This window comes from Denticeps clupeoides, chromosome 14, assembly GCF_900700375.1.
Source record: "Denticeps clupeoides chromosome 14, fDenClu1.1, whole genome shotgun sequence".
Lineage (NCBI taxonomy): Eukaryota > Metazoa > Chordata > Actinopteri > Clupeiformes > Denticipitidae > Denticeps > Denticeps clupeoides.
In genome coordinates this window covers 5,824,017-5,837,680 of record NC_041720.1, presented here as the reverse complement: position 1 = coordinate 5,837,680, position 13,664 = coordinate 5,824,017, and the positions used below count along the sequence as shown (strand labels likewise).

The following is a 13,664-nucleotide window of genomic DNA, read 5'->3' as shown; positions in this document are numbered from 1 at the left end:
GAAAACATGTTTTATATTCTAGTTTCTTTGCTCTGATTACTGCTTTGAACACTCTTGGCATTCTCTCGATGAGCTTCAAGAAGTCGTCACCTGAAATGGTTCTCCAACAGTCTTGAAGGAGTTCCCAGAGGTGTTTAGCACTTGTTGGCCCCTTTGCCTTCACTCTGCGGTCCAGCTCACCCCAAACCATCTCGACTGGGTTCAGGTCCGGTGACTGTGGAGGCCAGGTCTCCACTTTTTGTTAAGTACATAACTCCACATGCGTTCATTCATAGTTCTGATGCCTCCAGTGAGAATCTACTAACGTAAATGGTCATGAAAATAAAGGAAACACGTTGAATGAGAAGGTGTGTCCAAACGTTTGGCCGGTACTGTATATTTCACGTATGTCCAAAGCAACCAAACGAATAAAGAGGATTTTAAGCAAGGTGTACAAAAATAGTTTATTTCAGGTCACACTGAAAATATGTACATGTGATACAGTGGTATCTTCACAGGAAGGGCTCAAATATGAAATCGTACAGTACATTAAGTTACTGTTGCTGCAAAAGTGAATAATGATTTTTTTTCCCCACACAGTGGAAATAATTATTTTTGTAAATATCGCTGCATTACAAGGATAATGGGATTTGGCAATTTTGGGAATACAAATCAACATTCACAGTTATAAACATTTCCTCGTTAAATATTATATAAGCAAGCATTTGTGTGTCATTCAGCCAAACATGTTCCGAGATATATTCTATACACAAATTTCTACAAACCTCTCGCAGATGGTTAGAGCTATTTTATTTATTTATTTATAATTTGCCACAAAATCAGTATTCAGTCAAATTCAGGTCAAATCAAAGTCTATGCTATATTTCAATCATCTCATTTTCAGCACAGCGGCTGTCCAAATTCTGTGCAAGCATTGCGTCAATGCTCCCAAATACTAATGATAGTCTAACTTTTTTGTTCCATTATTTAGTCTTTTTCTGCTCAATTTCCAATACCGATAGACATAAAAGGTCGTTCTGTATCAGCGTGCACCAACACACAGAAATTATAAGATCACTTCTCAAGCCGTTTGAAGCAATTTTTGTTGAATTGGACCACTGATATCCAAGAGTTTGTTGGATATGAATGGCCACCTCCAAAATAATACTAAAAAAGGTAAATGTCCCAGATAAATTATTATTGGACTACATCCAAATAATCCGCGGTCTTGGCCGAACTCTTCGGCGGGGTGGAAGGTTGCGGGCAGCGTTCCTTCAACGTTGCGCGAACGTCGCGTTGGCTAGTCCAGGTCTATGGAGGTGCAGCGGCACTGCTTGACGCGCTGGACGCGCTTCTTCCTGGTGTTGGGCGTCTTGCCGGGGCAGAAGAGCGTGTAGATGACGGTGGTGAAGCTCCGGGGCTTGCAGATGGAGCAGGACTGGAAGGCGCCGTCCTCCTGGTGCCGCGGGATGTAGAAGGAGTTGCACTGGCCGTAGCAGAAGCTGTTGACGACGGTGCGCCGCACGCAGCCCTCCTCGGACAGGGTCTGGCGCAGCGGCTGCGTCTTGCACCAGTCCGTGCGCAGGTAGCGGCGCTCCGTGACGTGCAGCGCCTCCTGGCTGGAGTCCAGGACCTCCTCGGCGGCGGCGGCGGCGGGCGGCTGGTCCGACTGGTTGGGGGCGAGCTTGTTGGGGAAGGGCAGCGGCGCCTGGAAGCCGCCGAAGCCCCGGCTCCACGCCGGGCTGAAGAGGGTCCAGAGCAGCAGGAGCGCCTTCATCCTGGACGAAAATGACGATATGGCGCGGGCGTCACGTGACCACTTTAGAATAATTCGCAGTCGTTAGAAACGTTTAAAAATCACATCAAATACAACAAATATGAGACTTGCTCCGGCTTTTTTTTTTTTATTTATTGAGATGACTTCATAAGACTAATTGCCAACGTTTCTAAAAGCAAAATAAAAGTCTATATTAGCAATTATATAGAGTACAGTACATGCAGTAAATGTCTGAAGAGCATTAAAACCAAAATAAAACCAATTTAATAAGAATATGAAAGGTACTGCTCTATAGCAATAACTTTGTTAAACTCTGCGTAAAGTTATATAAAGTCTTCAAAAGACTAGCAACCCACAAGTCAGATTTATGGGTTTTAATGCCGACAGTAAAGTACATAAGACGTAAAGCTGACTCTCTCACCTGTGGCCGGCCGGGGGGGAACACTATCCGATATTCCAGATGATCGGAGACCACAGACACCACAGTTTATCCAAAGAGCCGGGATGCAGACGGAGGCGAAAGGGGAAAAAAGCACGAATAGCCCTGACTCTGCATCGCCCTTTGCCTAAATATGTTGGCTTGGCACGGCACGCCCCCCCGAATCAGCCCACCCCACCCCAAAAGAAAAAAACCTTCAAGATTAACAATCCGGGACACGAGATGTGTGCATGTGGACAAGAACAGCTTTATTACGCCCAGGGCAGACATACATTTCAAAATATGTTAAAGAATATCTTCTGGACTGCTGACAATGCTTACAGTATAACTTTAGCTTTATGTGAGTATGTATATACAGAAAACAAGTTACATGTATAGACTTTCTAATTCAGATTTTAGTATTGGCAGTGGTGCTTTCCTCCCCCTCCTCCTCCTCAGAGAAACGTGGGACGGATTTCTTGGCCACCACGTTGTCCAGCCTCTGTCCCATCAAGTAAGGATTGGTACTCTGGGATGGGGGGAGGGAGAGAAAAAAAATAGACATTCAGTAAAAATTATGGATCCTCACCAGGCGCGCTGACGCTGAACTTCTCCGACATTTAAAAGCCACTTCTCCCATCTCGGGAACCGCGGAAAATAATGTGGTTTAGGAAAGATCACAGCGGTGATTTTGTAAGAGAGACAAAACAGCGCACCCTTTTTCTTCTCTTCGGTCCACCCTTCAATTTTTCATACAAGAGCTCCTTGTTCTAAAAGAAAAAAGGGAGAGGGGGGAAGAGAGAGAGAGAGGGGGAAAAAATCACGTTCATCTGTTGTTTTTTCCATATATGCATCCAAATATCTGCAGATTTTAGCAATTAATATAATATTTAACACTGAAACATGCATTAGATCACATGCATAAGAAGCCATAAAGCATACATGAATATCAAATGACAGAAATTCAATTTGCATACATGACCAGTCAAACGTTTGGACACACCTACATCTTTTGCATTTTTGCATAACAGAACAAAACTGAAGGCACAGGAATGTAAAAAACACACGTGAGCTTTTGCATCTTTTGTATTTTGCCTACATTGTGCACCTACCCATTTGGCCAGGGTGGGGTAATCGTGCTCGGGGTCGAAAAGGTGCTGGTGCTTCTGGAACTCTCGACTGAACTCGGCGGTGTCGGGCGAGTTCTCCAGGCAGCCGTCCGCTGCTGCAGAACGGAAATATGTATTTACACCAACGCAACGTGAAGGTCACATCTGCCAGCGTGCGGCCATACAAAACACACCAGTCTTCCCCAAAGGACACGGGTTGGGTGGGTCTGGGTAGCCATGGTCTGCGCTGAAGTCCTTGGGGACGTTGTCTCCGGTCAGCTCAGCCACAATATTCGGGATGTTTCCATATGGGCCGAGGTGCTGAAGCCCTTCGTGTGCGCCGCCTGGTGGACACAAGAGAATAAAACACCAACTTTTCTTAAAAAAAGAAGCATGAAGAACTTTTTTTTTTTAAAGAATTATGCATTATTCTATAATCAAATCACCTATGATTCTCATACACAGAAACTTTTATAATGACTTGGAGGCGTACAATTCATCAACGTATTCGGTTTACAAAAACATTCCTAATGCGGATATTATTAATCACATGGCAATATTAACAACTGTGTTTCATTTAAACACTCACCGCAAACGACCACAAGAAGAACCGCCAGGTCGCCATAAGTGGCCATAAACCGGGAATTCTGTAGAATTTCAACTATTGATCTACAATTCGATTGCAGTTATGTATAAACATTTTATTGACATCAGCGCAATCGCTCCCTCCAAAAAAAAATAATAAAACCTTATGGCACAAAATGTAATATTTGCCATCATTTGGGATTTGGATATTTACATTTTTAACTACAAGTTCACTGGCGCGCAACCCCATTTCCTTTCCCTGTGAAAAATAATAATTCCCCTGCAATAATAAAGGCTTGCCAAATAGAGGCATGGCTGAAGTGAGACTGGGTGGCCGGTCTCAGTTTAGTCGGTCAGTAAACTTTGAGACAAAGACATAATATATATTGTGGCTTCAGGCCATACTCATAATATAAAATGAATCATTTTGCGTTCATGTAATCGGTAGGGATGTGCGTATCGGACAATCTCGTGGCGGCGCATGAGATTTTTCGTATAAAGCATCAGTATCGGATTGGTTGTTGCTGGTACCAACCTGAATTTTACCTGAATCAGTGGTATTGCACATCCCCAGTTAATCGCACGACCGGCAGCCTACTTACAGATTGAAGGATCGTCTCTTTGATTTAGAGAAGAACATTTTTTTTTTACTCTATTCCAGAGTCAGTATTATCAAATAATTTTTTTATCGCCAGGAGAATCTCACACATAAATATCCAAAACACATTTTAGAAATTCAGCAAACCCTTCACTGGGCCTAAGTAAATCCATTTATTGGCTATTTTTTTTTTTTGTTAATTTTTTTATTTATTTATTTATTTTTAATGTAATGTAGGAACGTACTTTTCCCTCCTCAACTATTCCAAAGTCAATATTATCAGATTTTTTTTTTTTTAATGCCAGGAGAATCTCACGCATAAAAATGCAAATTATTGCATATTAGAAATTGACCAAGCCCTTCACAGGTCACCAGTAAATCCTTTTTTTTTTTTTTTTTTTTTTAAATATAGCTACCTTGGATGCTGAGCGGTCCCGCCACGTTGGTGGCCTGGTGGGCGGGGTACTCCACGCGGGGGCGCGCGATGCCCAGCTGCTCCATGACGCCGTGCAGCACGCGCTGCAGCTCCGCCTCCGACGCCTGGTCCGCCGTGCGCAGGCGGCGCGCTGACGTCACGGCCGTCAGGCCGAGCAGGACGCCGAGCAGCGCGGCGCGTGTCCAGCTGGCAGCCGCAGCCATGACGGTCCCGTACTGCTCCATCGGGGGGCGGAAGAGAGGTTCGCGTTATTATGGAACCGGATTTTTAGAAAAGCCCTGACGAACACAAAGTGACAAACCGACGCACCGAAACCTGGGATATAGCGCCACGTTGCTGCACAGTATATTTAATTCTACTGTGATCTGTGATACTGTGAACGTCGTCGTGCGGTTGCGTCACGGCTTCACGAAACCGCCGAAGAGCTGATTTATTCCCGCGAGAGAAAAAAAATAAAATAAAACGCTTCGGTTCGTTCTCACGACTTCGGATTCCCACTCACCACGAAGCGCGGGGCCGCGGCGGCGGAAGATAGCGGGTCGGCGGCGGCGGGGATGCGCTGCTGCTGATGATGATGATGATGATGCGGCTGCCGCGCGTCTCCTGCGCTCTGATTGGTCCGCCGACGATGGGCGTGACAAGCGTCTCCCAGCGGTGAGGAAATGAAGCGCGTTCAGAAGACGCACCTTACAAATTTATTTTTATTTTCACCAAAAAAACAAAAATGCAATGATCCATCCATCACTATACAAATTATGATAAATAATACAAATCAGGCATAAAACAATAGACGTTTACAGCAATCATAAAAACATACATCCAAAAAAAAAAAAAATCAATAACATCTCCAATATAAGATCATTGAACAAATGAGAACAAGGGTACAAAAATAATATTTTTTTTTAAAGTTCTCTTTTTTGGGTTGTTTTGCTGGTTCAACAAAATAGCGGCGGTCACTTTTCCGTCGATCGTCTACTTGCCAGATAGGAGTTGATCCTCTTAACATACTCATACACGGGGGTCCGCTGGAACCGGAGCGGGGACCCGACCGGTTTGGGAACCCTCGGCCTCAAATGCAGCCTGCTGAAAATCCTCACGTTGGCTGCCACTCTTCCCTGGCGGCGACGCTTCGGTTCGACTGGGGTGCCCGATTTCAGAAGGCCGACTTGGTCTCTCTCCATGCTGGAAGGTCTATACGGCGTGCTTGGCAGCGCACCTTTTTCTGGGTTTCCGGGTGCACCCTCACCTCTCGAATCCACACACTTTGGTCCCAACGGTTCCCTCAGCTCTGCTGTTGAACGTGGGGAGGCGTTGTTGTTCTTGTGATCCTCCAGCAGGGCGTGGCGCTCTTCTGCGCCTTCGGCAGAGTCACTACAATTGCTCGAAGTCGCGGAATCAGTCGCGTCATTGCAGCCTGCGCTAAAAGGGCAGCAGAGGTTCTTCAGAACGGAGGAGATGGTAGGGGTCTTGCTGGAGGCCGACTCGGGCTTTAGGTCAGACGTCTTTTTTAAGGTCAGCCCAACAGGAGTCTGTAACTGGGGATCGAACGAAGGTAGAGGCGTTGGGGACTGTGAGCAGCGTTCCTTTGCAGCAGGTCTAAGAGTCAGGAAAATTAAGGGATAATTAATAGCTCAGTCAAACTATAACTAGGAAAACTATGGAACCTTAAAACAAATGTGTATGCAGAAGGAATGAAATGAAAAGAAAAATCTGAAAGATGCACAAGAGGAACTGGGCTACCTCAAAGATCAAGTTCTCTCCAAACACTGGTAGAAAAAGAACCACAACATGTTCTGTACCTTCTTACAGTCCTGTGCACTGATGCACAACTCTTCCTTCTTGAGCTGCCCGCGTGTCCACATCCTGGAGTGACCAGAGGACTTGAGTCTTGCTGGGCTGTGGGGAACACATCTGGAACATTAAAACACGCCCGTGCGGGAACTTTTCTTTCATTCCGGAGGATTCTACCTGATCCGGGGGTGCGTTTGTGACCAAACAGAACTCTGGGAAGCATCCCCAGACAAAAGGTCCTCCTGCCTCTCGAAGTGCGTTTGCTGTTGGGCCGTAGGTCCTCCACGCCCACAGCAGAGGGAGTCCTCCAGGTGCACGGAGTCACAGGCAGTGCTGTGGGGGGGAAGAGAAGGTAAAAAAAAAAAAAAAATAATTTTATTTCAGACCTTTCGAACACCATCATGAGTGAAACACTTTAGGCAATCAGTTTTTCAAAAAGAATTTATCAATAAGAGTCTAAAGTACCTTCTACGCAATGTAGTCCTTTCATCTTCCACTTCAGGTCCATGTCCATCTCCTTTAACAAACAAGTGTCCAGCAAAGCAGGGATGTTTCTCACAACGACCTCAGGAACCACACCTAGTGAAAACATGCAACATTCACGATCACTCTAAACATATGGCTTAGTACTAGATCTGGTTTGAGTATTGTCTTCATAGGATAACGCATGAAATGTCCATTCTCAAGGTCAGGAGACTGTTCAAAACAATTTGTGGCCTGCATATTTAAACATTCATAAAGAAGAGAATTTAAATTTTAACAAGATGAAGAGGGGAAAAAAAAAAAAAAACAACCTCACCAAAGCTGCAGGCATTTTCTATGAGGGTACGTGTGATGGAGATCTTCATCTTGTCATGGCCCTCCTCGACCTCCTTCGGCCAACTCTCAGATGGAAAGAAGTTTGGCGCGAAAATCACAGACAGGTTGTGGCAGTTCATTTTATTTTCTGTGGATCTGGGGGCAAAAAATGAAAAGGAGCCCATAAGGGAGATGTTCCTGTCTGGAGCCTCTGCACTGTCATCATGAACTTCACACCTCTGGGAGAGCTTTTTGAGGAAGCCGAGGAAGAAGCGCAAAGTCGAGGAGTTTCTCTCGGGCAGAAGGCAAGAGAGAAGCTGGGTGGCCGAGATCTTCTCCTGATCGGCGGCCAGCTGCTGGGCTTGGATCAGGGCCTGGTACAATTCTGTCGGAATAATGGGGTTTGGAAGCTCCCGGAAAAACTGCTTCACCAAGCTGGCCACATCACAGGGCAGGGCAGCGGGTATGCAGTCCTCTCCCTGGTCCAGCTTTGCCTGTAAACGGTGTCAGTAGTTTATTTATAATTAAAAAATTTTTTTTTTAAAAATCCAACTTCACCTACTCACCCACCTTCAGATCTTTCAGACGCACGACTGAACTGGATCTCCGGAACAGGCCCTCAGTGCCAGCATGCTTCAGTAAGAACTGACAAGCGTCCGCCACAAAGCTGCACCAAAGTTCACGGTGTTCAATTTAAGTTCAATTTAGATCCATAATTAAGTTAAAATGTCATTTTCAGCAGGGACGTCTGCTTACCACGGAACCAGGCCATACTCCGGCACGTGACACACCAGCACGTTCTTCAGTGGTACGCCAAAAACTTTTATCTGCTGTAGGTTTTCAAATATACATATTTAAAAAAAAAAAAAAGAAGTACTTTCAGCTAATTCAAGGGTCAGCAAGTGGCGGCTCTTTCATTTACTTTACATTTACATTTACGGCATTTGGCAGACGCCCTTATCCAGAGCAACTTACAACGTGCTTTCGAGTTACCATCGATGAAGAGATCAATTCTGGTTCACTAGGAGCCCCAACTATGAATACAATCTGACAAACGTAAGTGGCTCCAGATATACTTTCGTTTATTCTGACCCGGGAACATACACAACGGTTCCAAACATCACAAGTGGCACCAAAATAATACCCTTTGACATACTCAGATTAGCAAACGGGTTCTAAAGCCACATAAAAAATACTTTGTGCCATAAACTGGCTTTGGAACCCTTGCTTTTCAAACTATGGTACTCGGGCTCCCTCTAGAGGTCCAGGCCTGCAGTGTCTGAGATTATATTGTTAATGGAGTTCAGCTATTATTATTCTCAAATAATCAATCAATAGCCCCAATTTAGCGCCGCTAATAGATTCACTTGCGGGACACACACACACACATGTTAGGTGTAAAACTAGTTCAATAAACCCGCGCATGCGCAGTACGGGTTAAAGAAGTTTTAGTTTATTGTTTGTTTGTTTTGTTTTTTTTTTTTTTGTGGTCAATTCGGAGAGTTTTGATATTTTCGTGAAACAGGCTTGAGCCGAAGCGCTTCGTGGAAAACGTACCACGTTCCCGTCTTTCGAACCGACGCCGCCCTCCGTCCCGCCAAGTCTGTGGCCGCGCTTGACTTCGATCCCGTGCGCGACGCGAAGCCGCTGCAGCGCGACGACGCGAATCACGTGGCCGTCCGATATCTTCATGATTCCACCGTCGCAGGGCCAGCGCTGTCACTTGCTGTCACTCGCTGCTGCCACCACGTCACCTTCTCGCTTTAATGCAGCGACGTCGTCCTGCACGCAGGGCCCGAACTTTAACCGGGCTGCCCCGCGATCTGCCGGCGCGAAACACTTTAACCTGGAGAAAAATGTTTTACACATACACTACAGGCCAAATGTCTGGACACACCTTCTCATTCAATGTGTTTTCTTTCTTTTCATGACCATTTACAAAATAGCCGCCCTTTGCTCTACTGCTTTACACACTCTTGGCATTCTCAAGAGCTTCAAGAGGTCATCACCTGAAATGGTTCTCCAACAGTCTTGAAGGAGTTCCCGGAGGTGTTTAGCACTTGTTGGTCCAGCTCACCCCAAACCATCTGGATTGGGTTCAGGTCCGGTGACTGTGGAGGTCAGGTCTCCACTTTTTGTTAAGTACATAACTCCACATGTGTTCATTCATAGTTTTGATGCCTTCAGTAAGAATCTACCAACGTAAATGGTCATGAAAATAAAGAAAACACATTGAATGAGAAGGTGTGTCCAAACTTCTGGCCTGTACTGTACATCCTTCCCAGTGTAATAATTATCTGATACCGTCAATGATATCGAGTTTAAAGATATCAAAGATATTGTTTTCTAGAGTGATCTGGTGTTGGTTAAAGTGTGGAAAAAAAGGCCTAGTCATATGTGTGACCATCAGAATCATTAATAAGTCCTCGTTGAAAGAGAGGAATTAATACAGGACGCCCACGAACTATAACAATTTTTTTTTTTTATTACAACAACACATTTATATACAATCAACAGAACAGCGGAAATGGAGACAGAATGGTGTATGTGGGGCTTAGAAGCACTTCCTGTGCACGATGGAGGGGCCGGCCTCGTCGTACTCCTGCTTGCTGATCCACATCTGCTGGAAGGTGGACAGGGAGGCCAGGATGGAGCCGCCGATCCATACGGAGTATTTACGCTCGGGGGGAGCGATGATCTGGGTAGACGAGAAGAAATGTGCAACTTGGTCTCAGCACGTCGCTGACAATTTAATAGCGATTCTGCTTATGGTTTTCTGTGACAAGGCTCACCTTGATCTTCATGGTGCTGGGGGCCAGAGCGGTGATTTCCTTCTGCATGCGGTCAGCAATACCAGGGTACATGGTGGTACCACCAGACAGAACGTTGTTGGCGTACAGGTCCTTGCGGATGTCGATGTCACATTTCATGATGCTGTTGTAGGCGGTTTCGTGGATGCCTGCAGACTCCATGCCTGCCAGGTAGAAGATGCCAGTCTAGTGAGACCTTTCATATGGGGCGGAGGTGTAGCAGGTAGTTCTGGGATTAGTGTAAACGCACCAATGAAGGAAGGCTGGAAGAGGGTCTCCGGGCAGCGGAAACGCTCGTTGCCGATGGTGATGACCTGGCCGTCAGGCAACTCGTAGGACTTCTCCAGAGAGGAGGAGGAGGCGGCGGTGGCCATCTCGTTCTCAAAGTCCAGAGCCACGTAGCACAGCTTCTCCTTTATGTCGCGCACAATCTCACGCTCGGCTAAAAAGAGAAAACATTCATGAAGAAAATCATTCGATTTTGCATCTCTACACCCATCTGGATGTCAAGACCCCAGTCCTCACCGGTGGTGACGAAGGAGTAGCCGCGCTCAGTCAGAATCTTCATCAGGTAGTCAGTGAGGTCGCGACCGGCCAGGTCCAGACGCATGATGGCGTGGGGCAGGGCGTAACCCTCGTAGATGGGGACGTTGTGGGTCACACCATCACCGGAGTCCAGCACGATACCTGTAATAGCAGCCAGTCTGTGGTCAGTTGGTGTACGTGGCAGAGCCACAGTGATAAATCATAGGTAATAAGGTGGGTGGTAGTAGCCTAGTGGGTAACACACTCGCCTATGAACCAGAAGACCCAGGTTCAAATCCCACTTACTACCATTGTGTCCCTGAGCAAGACACTTAACCCTAAGTTGCTCCAGGGGGGGACTGTCCCTGTAACTACTGACTGTAAGTCACTCTGGATAAGGACGTATGATAAATGCTGTAAATGTAAATGTAAAATTTACTCTGAGTGATGGGTAATTTTAATAAACCTGTGAACCAGAAGACCACAAAGTCACAGGTTCAAACCCCACTTACTACCATTGTGTCCCTGAGAAAGACACTTAACCCTGAGTGTCTCCAGGGACACTGTCCCTGTCACTACTGGTTGTAAGTCACTCTGGATAAGGGTGATAAAGGCTATAAATGTAAATGTATGAATGGGAGATGATAAAAAAAATATATATTTTAGCGCCACCTACTGGAATTATTATTTTTTTGTCTAGACCGTTGATATAAAATGAGACAACGTATATAAAATCAATTTAAAACCATATATTTAGGCCAGCATGGTATATGGAAATTCCCCAACAATAAAGCAGACTCGTTTTCAACTGTATAAGTATTAAACAGAGGGCAGCTTGTATTGATACTGACCAGTGGTACGGCCAGAGGCATACAGGGAGAGCACAGCCTGGATGGCCACGTACATAGCCGGAACATTGAAGGTCTCGAACATGATCTGCCAAAGACACAAGCATTTTTAGCACCCATGCCTCATCTTCTGTGAATCTCTATAGGGCTTTACAGCTGGGTGGTATCACCTTACCTGGGTCATCTTCTCTCTGTTGGCTTTGGGGTTGAGGGGGGCTTCTGTGAGTAGGGTGGGGTGTTCCTCGGGGGCCACACGGAGCTCGTTGTAGAATGTGTGGTGCCAGATCTGAGCAATTCACAGAAGCATGAAGAGGTCATGTTAATTTATTGATATGTAACACTTATCAGTTAACTAACTCTCCTCCCCAACTGATGTCTCTGCAGAGGCCATTGTCTAAATGCTGATTGGCCCATGTGTGTGTGTGTGTGTGTGTGTGTGTGAGTGTATATATATATATATACACCCACACACACACACACATCTGCTACACCGTAAAACTTTTTTTTTCTTATGTGCAATATGTTTATATATCCACTCTTAACATTCTTAACATTACATATGCACTTATATTTTCAACACAGTCATCCATATTTATATTTTCATATTGTTTGTATAGTGTATTTTTATACTGAACTTTTTGTGTAGTCTTTATTCAATTAATTTTTGCTGCTTGTATCTTCTACTGTCTACTTTATGCCATGAAGATAAATACAAAATATCATATTTGGTGTCATTTTGCCTCATCATTTCTGTATCCTGTATTAGATGATCTTAAAGAACCGTGTAGAACAGAGTGAATATGAACCTTCTCCATGTCGTCCCAGTTGGTGATGATGCCGTGCTCGATGGGGTACTTCAGGGTCAGGATACCCCTCTTGCTCTGGGCCTCGTCTCCGACGTAGCTGTCCTTCTGACCCATGCCCACCATCACACCCTGTCAAAAAAAGCAAACTGGAACCTCAGCATCTCTCCAGACGGAGCTCCTATCAACTTAAAAGATGACGGCTGCTTCGAGGTGCGTAGGCGCTCACCTGGTGACGGGGCCTTCCAACGATGGAGGGGAAGACGGCGCGGGGAGCATCATCACCGGCGAACCCAGCCTTGACCAAGCCAGAGCCGTTGTCACACACAAGGGCGGTTGTCTCCTCGTCGTCGCACATGATGGCTCTGATCTGGGTTGGCCTTTTAACAAGGAAAAAAAAAAAAAAAGAACACAATTTAAATAGCAAAATAATTACACGAGTGATGCCATGTTCTCTGAAACGAAGGCTCCGGGTTTACCGGGGAGCCAAAAAAAGACATAGCCAAGCGCAAAGACACAAGCTGCTATTTTAAGCGTCTGCTCTCTTTCAGGGTCCCGCTGTCTCTGGACGTTTCACAGCTGAAGGGGCTGGTGGCGTCCCAGGGGGGCGTCACAGCTGTACACACGCTGGGTCTCTAGTTCCTTCATTACAGCCCAAGAGGAGAACACTCTTTCAACCCGAATGGGTCCGGCAGCAGAGCCAAGGGGTCCAGTCGCATCCATCGATTACTACTGATCCCTGATTGGCTGTGTCTCTAACTATCATTTCCATTTCTAACTATCAGCCAGTTGCCTTTTGCAACCATGTAAATCTCAGTAAGAACCCTAAAAAGCCCTCCATCCCCGCGTGGTGTGATGTAGTCCGCAGAGGAGCAGGAGCAGCAGGCACTCACCGGGGTTGGACGGCAAGACGGGAGTTTCCACTGGGACAAAGGGTGACAGTAAGAGATGCTCCTTAAATATGCCGATGGCCCAGCAGCTGGGGGCTGCTGGGGGCTGCGGGGGGCGGGGCCAGGAGTTCACACAAGCCCAAATATGAGCTGCCGAAGAATGGAACCCTGAGAAGTAGGTGTCTCCTGAAGCCGTGACGGGATGCCACCGAAATGGAGTGACCTTTGCTAGGTGAGGTCGTTTGTTGTTTGGCACAAATGCCGCCAAAGCGAACATCACAACCGCTGATGTTTTAT

The 13,664-nt window shown here is 46.0% G+C and overlaps 4 protein-coding genes across 7 annotated transcripts; all 4 read right to left on the bottom strand.

Annotated features, from left to right (window-relative positions):
* Positions 1–461: 461 nt before the first annotated feature.
* Positions 462–2,353, bottom strand: grem1a (gremlin 1a, DAN family BMP antagonist). Of its 2 annotated transcripts, none has more exons than XM_029002599.1 (2): positions 2,178–2,353; positions 462–1,798 (listed from the first exon to the last, which is right to left on the bottom strand). In XM_029002599.1, exon 2 carries the CDS (start codon positions 1,754–1,756, stop codon positions 1,280–1,282), a length of 477 nt encoding a protein of 158 aa, XP_028858432.1. In that variant the 5' UTR covers positions 1,757–1,798; positions 2,178–2,353; the 3' UTR covers positions 462–1,279. The 2 variants fall into 2 exon arrangements, with proteins under 2 accessions (XP_028858432.1, XP_028858433.1); XM_029002600.1 differs by having other exon boundaries at positions 462–1,757; positions 2,178–2,350.
* A 67-nt stretch (positions 2,354–2,420) lies between these two features.
* scg5 (secretogranin V) lies at positions 2,421–5,493 on the bottom strand. Its single transcript, XM_029002598.1, has 6 exons — positions 5,405–5,493; positions 4,883–5,117; positions 3,478–3,627; positions 3,287–3,399; positions 2,891–2,944; positions 2,421–2,703 (listed from the first exon to the last, which is right to left on the bottom strand). The coding sequence occupies exons 2-6, from the start codon at positions 5,103–5,105 to the stop codon at positions 2,584–2,586; spliced, it is 660 nt and encodes a 219-aa protein (XP_028858431.1). The 5' UTR covers positions 5,106–5,117; positions 5,405–5,493; the 3' UTR covers positions 2,421–2,583.
* A 335-nt stretch (positions 5,494–5,828) lies between these two features.
* LOC114803199 (rho GTPase-activating protein 11A-like) lies at positions 5,829–9,286 on the bottom strand. 3 transcript variants are annotated; one of them, XM_029002596.1, is made up of 8 exons: positions 9,049–9,286; positions 8,248–8,321; positions 8,062–8,158; positions 7,493–7,985; positions 7,159–7,272; positions 6,871–7,026; positions 6,702–6,798; positions 5,829–6,498 (listed from the first exon to the last, which is right to left on the bottom strand). In XM_029002596.1, the coding sequence occupies exons 1-8, from the start codon at positions 9,181–9,183 to the stop codon at positions 5,856–5,858; spliced, it is 1,809 nt and encodes a 602-aa protein (XP_028858429.1). In that variant the 5' UTR covers positions 9,184–9,286; the 3' UTR covers positions 5,829–5,855. The 3 variants fall into 3 exon arrangements, with proteins under 3 accessions (XP_028858429.1, XP_028858430.1, XP_028858428.1); XM_029002597.1 differs by having other exon boundaries at positions 6,702–7,026; positions 7,493–7,647; positions 7,729–7,985; XM_029002595.1 differs by having other exon boundaries at positions 6,702–7,026.
* A 667-nt stretch (positions 9,287–9,953) lies between these two features.
* On the bottom strand, positions 9,954–13,442 carry actc1a (actin alpha cardiac muscle 1a). Its single transcript, XM_029002126.1, has 9 exons — positions 13,371–13,442; positions 12,707–12,857; positions 12,481–12,609; positions 11,850–11,960; positions 11,678–11,762; positions 10,827–10,988; positions 10,552–10,743; positions 10,284–10,465; positions 9,954–10,189 (listed from the first exon to the last, which is right to left on the bottom strand). Exons 2-9 carry the CDS (start codon positions 12,833–12,835, stop codon positions 10,046–10,048), a joined length of 1,134 nt encoding a protein of 377 aa, XP_028857959.1. The 5' UTR covers positions 12,836–12,857; positions 13,371–13,442; the 3' UTR covers positions 9,954–10,045.
* Positions 13,443–13,664: the final 222 nt, after the last annotated feature.